This window comes from Mytilus galloprovincialis, chromosome 7 (assembly GCF_965363235.1).
Source record: "Mytilus galloprovincialis chromosome 7, xbMytGall1.hap1.1, whole genome shotgun sequence".
NCBI classification, from domain to species: Eukaryota; Metazoa; Mollusca; class Bivalvia; order Mytilida; family Mytilidae; genus Mytilus; species Mytilus galloprovincialis.
In genome coordinates, this window is record NC_134844.1 from 63,764,171 (window position 1) to 63,773,213 (window position 9,043).

A 9,043-nucleotide genomic window follows, 5' to 3' on the forward strand; every position below is an offset into this window, starting at 1 on the left:
TTTGTACTCCATGTCATTAGAAGTTTTTTTCATAATTTTAAAAGACATGCTACAAAGTTTGTTTCATATTAAAATTTCATTTAAAAAAACAACACACTTTTTCATGAAAAATCCTTGATATTCAATAACTTTTTTTAAAATGCAAATCTTGCTGAAGCACATGTATATACATGTATAAAAAAAACACATGACAGTTTTCAGTTTCCACAACTCAATTTTATTTCTGATTCCTTAGAGGTTTTCAGTTGGAAAAGATATGTTATTTATTCAATATTTTACTTCAACAATTTTTATCATTTTCATAGAGGTTTTTGGGCACACAAATTAAAAATAACATATATATATAGTAGAGAACTGTTTTTAATCTTTAGGACTTATTACGTAGGCCGGTGAGTAACACTAACTACACATACTCTGTATAATATTAACCTTATTGTGTATTACAAAATATCTCGCACATGTACAAAATATACCAAACACTCAAGAAAAGTGTACAGTAGTGAAATACAATTTACAGTGGGTGATTTTGTGGGGATTGTTCTTCACGACATTAGTTACTTGTACTGGGAAATGTGATATTGGTAATTTCATTTTTCGATCAGACATAGTCATGGCATGAGTTTCAAAAATAAAAGAATACATTTTTTGTGAACATGGACATATTTAGATATTGCATTTAACACAATTATTTTTTAAAGAAATACACACATGTATTTAGTAGCAATTTGTTTAAGAAAATAAGGTAGTAGTAATTGGATTAATGCATTCAAATAGCTTTATATAAATAATGTTTGCTATAATTCAACACTAATAAAGAGAGATAACTCCATAAGCTTTGAAAATATTGAGGATAATTTTTCGTTAAGAGTTCTTTAGATAGAAACTTTTTACAAGACTAATAATAATGTAGAATTAACATATTTCATTAAAATTTTGAATTTAAAATTTAGAAAACCTGTTTTTAACATTATTTCATTTAGAAGTAGACATGGTAGAATTACAACATTTTTCTAGAGTAATCTTTGACTAAAGACTTTACTTTTAAAAAATATCTGTGGTAATAATAATTTCACAATTATAGAGGTCTATTGGAACACAATTCCCTTTTACACTGAAACCTTTTCAGAATTAGACAAGTTATAATGTAGGTTTACTTTTGTTGAGAGAGTGCAACACCTTCTGCAAGTTGGAATCCTTTCAGCAACTCTTTCAGGTCTCTGTAAGTGGACTGTTGCAATATTAAATTTTCCCCTACCCAACATGACCTCTTTCCATTGGCAGTCCAAATTTTGGCAATTATGCTGCATCTTCTTATTTTTATATACAAACAGAGACAACATCATGGTTTTGGATATCCTGACACTTTGCCCATTTGCATTCTCAGTTTAAATCTTTTTAGAGAAAAAAAGTCATAGAAACTGCTGTTTAATTTTTGGATTGCACACAGATTCATATATATTATTATGTAAATGTTGTTTAATACAATTATGTTTTTTCAGCAAACATTTACTCATATTAAATGTAAATTATAGAGGGTTTATTAATTTGTAAATGAAAATCATGAATTTGCTGTGTTTTGAGGCTAATTTCAAACAACTCTTATTTGCATGATTAATCTCTCGCTTAAAATTTATTATTATGAATTTGTTTTATATATGTTACTATAAAGATATGTTATCCGGTTGAACATATTTGTGTTGGGTATTGTATAATTATATTTACTAATTATTAACCCGATTTTCAAAGTAAAAATCAGTTATTGATTTGGGAATGTACATCCAGTGGGTGGGTGTGGGTAGGTGTATTAGTTTAAACATCGATCTACTGTGTGAAACCTGCATATGTCAATTCACCCCTATTCATAATTCAGGGTACATGAATTGCATATTTCAAGTTTATAAGTATCATTTCAATTAATGGAATGCATGCCTTGATAACCCTGTTTCAGTGTGAGAGTAATACATATTGAATAGTCAGTTTTGAGTTTTGAAATTTTTTTAAAATTCACCTTGCTTTTACTGAGTTCATTAAGTTCAGATTGAAGTTATATCTTACAGCATTTTGCTGTCTGTCATTATATAATCCAAACATACTTATTCAGCATTTGATCATTTATATGGGAGACATTGCATTTTTGAACTGTAGATGGGTCAAAATTATAGAACTTGTATAATGAAAAGAACTATTTGGGAAAGAATAGGTAGACTTCTTGTGATGTCATTTGCAACATTAACTTGCCCCCTGCTATAAAATAAGTTTATTAAGTTAATGCTGCATTAAACTGCTATCAGACACCAAGGTAGCATGATTTCCAATAGGTTTAAAGTAGCAATAAGACTTGTTGGGGTTAAACATCATTCATTTTTTCAAATTCAACATTTTGCATTTTTCAGATAAGGAGGAAGACTGCCACGCCAGAGGAACTACTGTATCCTGGTTCGTCTGAAGGTATCATAGCTGTCCCACAGTTACAGACACTGCACGAGGAACCACAGAAAACATTGACAAAGGTTAATGGTCATAGTGACAACCAGTTGATGCCACCCCCTGTTAAACCACCACCCAAGAACTCATCAACATCTAATTTACCTAGGTAAGTTTATTTTCAACCTGATGCAACCTGACCTCTTCATAAGGAGGTGCACCACTTCAATTACTAGCATTCATAGCTGTTTGGTCTCAATTTCATTTTTGAAATATTTGGTGTTTTATATGTGAAGTAGATATCTTATCAACATTAAAGTTCATTTTGGGAAAAAAAAAAAAAAATGTTAACTTAATTCCATTCATATTAGAATGATGGTTTTACCTTAAATTCATGATTGGTTGTTTATTAAGAATAAAAGGACAGTATGTTATAGGTAAATTAAGACAGCAAGCAGAAGTGGTATATAAGTCAATGTGAGAACAACACATTAACATTAGCAAATGCATTTAGAGGACAAACATGTGCAACTCTTTAAGACTAAACCTGTAGACATGTTGAAATTTTTCAGCAAATTTTTGTAGTTAAATGCTTTTCACATCTTATCCACAAATCTTTTATGATTATAAAAGATAATTGTCATAACATTAAGAATGGAAATGTGGAATGTGTCAAAGAGATAACAACCACACCAAAGGGCAGAAAATAGCCTGAGCCACCAATGTGTATATAACTCAGCAAGAAAATCCAGCACCCCTGAGGCTGGCATCTTCGCTAGCCAAGGGTTACGATCCACTCCCGCTCTCTTCACCCTTGGCGGATTGAGATAAAATTTCGGAGACACAAGGTAAGGATTTTTATTGGTTGCAGTCAAAACTCGCTGCATCCAATCAAAAAGCGCCTATAACATGATCACGTGTAAATGTAGAAAGTGTTTGTAAACAATTGCCACGTGCTTATTGTGCAACAAGTCTTTACATCCCTAAACATACGACTATTTAGTGACAACATGAATGTTTTTAATCAACCAATATAAGTTCCTGTGAATGTTTCATGCACAAATGCATGAATATTGACGTATATTTTCATTTCCGGCTTTACCAAGTGTGTATAATCTAGCGGCGCTGCCGTGTTTTTACCTCCAAATTGAAGAGTTCAAGTGCTACCATTGGTCAATAATAATGTATTCCGAATGGGCGTGATTTTTATCTTCCGATAGATGGCGCAACATTGTTATCACAAATGTTGGCTCAATCTGCCAAGGGTGAAGAGAGCGGGAGTGGATCGTAACCCTTGGCTAGCGAAGATGTGAGGCTGGCGCCTAAATCAAAATGTGTACTAGTTCTGTGAATATGGATATCACAATACATGTTTCTCTAATCACAGAACCATTCATGTTGAGGTTATTTCCTTTAAAAAATACATGAACTTTATGTGCTGTTTTGTTACAGATTGACCTCTGTGTCAAGAGCTGACCCTGGACCATCACCGAGTTTGAGGAGAAAAGAATTCCCTAAGCCAAGTCCTGATCCCTCACCTGTACTAAAGAGAAAGAACTACAGCGGGTCAAACCTGATTACAAGGTCCAGTTCTGTGTAAGTGTATTATAGTACATTATAATGGAAATGTATTGCTTTTTGTGGTTTGTGTACAATATATATATATTATTGTTGTTGTTGCTATTGTTTTATTGTGAATTTGTTTGTTTTTGTGAGTACTAGCTTTTCATGGATTTAGGAAGAGTTGAATTTTCGTGTATACTTTGATTGTGGCTTTAAAATATTCTGCATGCAAGCTGTAAATCCATACCCAAGAAATCTTACAAAAATTAGTTACTGATTAACAATGAAGAATATACACTATGTTTTTGTTGAAATATTCAATCTTAATTGTAAAATTTAGTGTTTGCCTGCTTTGCCATGTTAAAAAACTTTTTGCAATATTTTTTTTTATAATTATTGATAGGTAATGTAATTTTGTTGGTTTTCATTTTTTATCTGTATTAGAATAATATCTGTTTCAACATTACAAGCTTTTCAAAAGGGCTTAAGGCTGTCATAAATTGATAGTATAATTTTCAAAACAGGCTTTTTAAAGTCATGTTCTAAAATCATATAAAAGAAAAAGCATGGATTAGAGGGTAGAAAAATATAAATGGCATGCACTTCATGGATAAAACAAGAGTGTTCTGAATATCAAACAAAAAAGTCAAAATTAAGTGTAGTGAACACTAATTTTTATGCATACTTTACAATTCAAATTGGATCTAAATGCAAATAGTTTCACTTGATTGGCTTTTAAAAGCAATCATATGAACATGATTTCATTTACAAGGAACTTAAGTGAGACCTATCATTTAGCGAAATGTTCATAATTTGTTTATATACCAATATGTGCCAATTAAATAGATCATAAAATTGATTATTTCTCTAGTCATATTTGAAAATCATGAAAAGTAGAATTGATCATAACTTTAATATGAATAATATATTTAAGGTTTAAGTTTAATGAGTGGGTATGTAACGTATCTCAATTGTAAAGTTGATACTGAAACAAGACATCATAATTAAAATGAATTATTTATATGCTTTGATGTAGTCATAATCAATATTTGATGAAGTCACTAAATGGAGCATGGTAGAAACAGGAGGAACATATTTAAATTTTGAAATTTGATGTTGAATATTGTATTATTGATATCTATATATTGTTTTAAAAATCCTGAATTTAATATAAAAGTATATATGGTAATATCATGATGGCCTTTCTGTAAATGAAATTGGAGGAGAGATTGGAATCGCATTATTCTTTTATCTGTCTATGAGTCAATTATGTTACATTTTCCTTAATTTTGTTGATGAAACATGACTCACAATCTCTACCCCAAATGAATATTGATGTAGTTTTAAATATGTCAATATTTAGACATGTTTGTCATTTGGATTTGGGAGATTAATCGTTTCAAATTTTTGTCTGTATATCTCAAATTTTGTTGTTGGTCACTGTAAAAACTTGTTCAAACTCTGATCATATTACTACTATGATCATTCTGATGATAGTTTTTTATGCCCCATTTATGGGCAATATGTTTTTTGGTCTGTGTGTTTGTTTGTCCATTCGTCCCTCCGTCCGTTTGTCTGTCTGTCCCGCTTCAGGTTAAAGTTTTTAGTCAAGGTAGTTTTTGATGAAGTTGAAGTCCAATCAAATGTCTACAAATAAACTTAGTACACATGTTCCCTGTGATATGATCTTTCTAATTTTAATGCCAAATTAGAATTTTGACCCCAATTTCAAAGTCCACTGAACACAGAAAATGATAGTGTGAGTGGAACATCTGTGTACTATGGACACATTCTTGTTTATTTTAAAAATAATAATATGTTATATTATTGCAAATGAGACAACTATCATGACTATATACCAGAGACCAATTGATGAGGATATGAACAACTACAATTTGGTGCTCAATTGAGGGCGTGGCAAATTAAGATTACTGTGATATAAATTGCAACATTTTTTATAAACAAATGTGCTGAGAAAATCATCAAATTTTGTTTTGGTAAATATAGAATATGCAACATGGATTTTTATGCCCCACCTACGATAGTAGAGGGGCATTATGTTTTCTGGTCTGTGCGTCCGTCCATCCGTCCGTCTGTCCGTTCGTTCGTCCGTCTGTCCCGCTTCAGGTTAAAGTTTTTGGTCAAGGTAGTTTTTGATGAAGTTGAAGTCCAATCAACTTGAAACTTAGTACACATGTTCCTTATGATATGATCTTTCTAATTTTAAAACCAAATTAAACTTTTGACCCCAATTTCACGGTCCACTGAACATAGAAAATGAAAGTGCATGTTTCAGGTTAAAGTTTTTGGTCAAGGTAGTTTTTGATGAAGTTGAAGTCCAATCAACTTGAAACTTAGTACACATGTTCCCTATGATATTATCTTTCTAATTTTAATGCCTAATTATATTTTTTATCCAATTTCACGGTCCATTGAACATGGAAAATGATAGTGGGAGTGGGGCATCCGTGTACTTTGGACACATTCTTGTTTATAAATTCTATGAGGAGAAATTCTATATCAGACACTGATTACATATATTGATACAAAAAATTAAACTTGAGTGTAAAAATATATTATGACGTTTTAAATTTTTAACCGGATTTTTGTGTCAAAAATTGTCGGTTATTAATTTGGGGATGTACAGCGGGCGGGCGGGCGGGCGGGCGGCAACCAAATGTTGTCCGTGCATTTACTCATGAAGCGTTCAACCAAACGTTTTAAAATTTTAATATGTTGTTACTGACAACAAAATGGAGGTCAAGTTCAGTATTGACGATTTTGACTTTTACCGTTCAGGAGTTACGGTTCTTGAAAGTTTAAAAAATGTTGTGTCCGTGCATTTACTCATGAACCGTTCAACCAAACCTTTTAAAATTTTAATATGTTGTTACTGACAACATAACGGAGGTCAAGTTCAATAATGACGATTTTGACTTTTACCGTTCAGGAGTTACGGTTCTTGAAAGTTTAAAAAATGTCGTGTCCGTGCATTTACTCATGAACCAGTTAACCAAACCTTTTAAAATTTTAATATGTTGTTACTGACAACAAAATGTAGATCAAGTTCAATAATGACGATTTTGACTTTTACCGTTCAGGAGTTACGGTTCTTGAAAGTTTAAAAAATGTTGTGTCCATGCATTTACTCATGAACCGTTCAACCAAACCTTTTAAAATTTTAATATGTTGTTACTGACAACAAAATGGAGGTCAAGTTCAATAATGACGATTTTGACTTTTACCGTTCAGGAGTTACGGTTCTTGAAAGTTTAAAAAATGTTGTGTCCGTGCATTTGCTCATGAACCGTTCAACCAAACCTTTCGGTTCTTGAAAGATTGAAAAATGTTGTGTCCGTGCATTTGCTCATGAACCGTTCAACCAAACCTTTCGGTTCTTGAAAGATTGAAAAATTGTGTTACCTGAGTATTATTGGCAGATTATACAACAGAAATGGGATTCATTAACTTTAGAAGCATTCTATGTTTTAGATATTTTCAAAATCCTAGATAGGTGGACTTAGTAATTTTTTCTTACTTTATGCATTAAGGGCACACAGTTTGTCCTGCTAGAGGGTCATTTTCTATCTAGTTTATATGTTGTTATTGTTGACAACAATGGAAGTCAAGTTTGATATTGATAATCATAAATTTTACCTATTAGGAGTTTTGGTCCTTGTAATATTGATAAATGCCAGAACACAAATAAATGTTAAAGAATCCGGTTTACTGTCATTTTGACAGCTCTTGTTAAAATTTTATTGTTCAAAAGGCCCTTTTCATTTGTTCTAATTTGCATAATAATTTTTTTTAATCACATTAGTTTTAAATACATTTTCAAATTAAAAAGTCATTTGAATTAGATACATGTATGAGTGGAGATAATGTGTTATATTTAATCTGTAGAGATTCAGAAGGGGAATAACCTAAGGTCTCAATTCTTTTCCTTTGTTTTTTCTGTTTTTAAGTCATGTTTGTGCCCTTTATTAAGCTTGCTGTTTGGTGTGAGTTAAGGGTCAGAGTTGAAGGATGTACTTTGACCTATAATGGTTTACTTTTACAAATTTAAACTTGAATGGCGAGTTGTCTCATTGGCACTTGTACCACATCTTCTTATATCGATTTTGCATTTGGATAAAAAAAAAAATTTGACAATAACTTCATATCTAGATTCTTGAAACATTTCATTATATACTTGCTTCGACTGGACAATAAGCAAGCGATAATTAACCAGTCAATCTTCTTGTTGCTCATGAGCCATGAGTCGAGATAGTACTATGTAACTTGCTTTTTTTCTAGCGGTAGTATTATATATTATTTCTGGATGGTAATCAGTGCCCTGTACAATCTTATTGATTGATTCTTGTCAGGAATACTGTTTATCTACTTAAAATTGAGAATGGAAATGGGCATGTGTCAAAGAGACATCAACCCGACCATAGAACAGACAACAGCAGAAGGTCACCAATAGGTCTTCAATGCAGCGAGTAACTATAGGTCTCATAATGGCCTTCAGAAGTGCTCCTTACCCATGATGCATATTAAGCTATACAAGGCTCAAAATGTGCAACAATTCAGACAAGAAAACCAACAGCCTGATTTATAACAAAAAATTCAGTGAAAAATAAAAATGAAAATGTCAACAAACAACAAACAATGAATCATGAGCTCCTGTTTGTGGTTGCTCAATCTTCCCACAAACCTGGGACATTGGTATAACAACTGAATATGAGAATGAATTGTCAAGTCAGCTGGAAAAGGGGTAAATTACTTAGTAGAAAGATGCAAACAAAAAAATAACTTGTGCACAAAGTTAGCTTCTTTCAATTCATAGTTGCTGTGTAATCATCAGTTTACAAAGAATTCCTCTCAAACCAGTGCTAAGGGCCGTCTTAAGCCTGCAGTGAGGTGAGATATTTTTTTTTGTTTTGTGTTCAAGGCATCACTGAATTTGAAAGGAATAACACAAACAAGCTCTGTAGCCATTTTCACAAAAAATCAAGTGTAAAATTAATCTTACGACAAAAATATTTAGTTGAATTGTTAAGGATTATTT

At 31.9% G+C, this 9,043-nt stretch overlaps 1 protein-coding gene across 14 annotated transcripts in view; it reads left to right on the top strand.

Annotated features, from left to right (window-relative positions):
* The window catches only part of LOC143083461 (kinesin-like protein KIF21A), a 105,557-nt gene that overhangs the window by 65,799 nt on the left and 30,715 nt on the right, over positions 1 to 9,043 (top strand). For 9 of the 14 annotated variants that reach the window (XM_076259717.1, XM_076259727.1, XM_076259726.1 and 6 more), the window contains 3 exons: positions 372 to 389; positions 2,394 to 2,593; positions 3,877 to 4,020. In XM_076259717.1, the coding sequence (XP_076115832.1) occupies positions 372 to 389; positions 2,394 to 2,593; positions 3,877 to 4,020 (362 nt within the window). The remainder of the gene's footprint in view (positions 1 to 371; positions 390 to 2,393; positions 2,594 to 3,876; positions 4,021 to 9,043) is intronic. The other 5 variants (XM_076259719.1, XM_076259728.1, XM_076259723.1 and 2 more) reach the window with 1 other exon arrangement.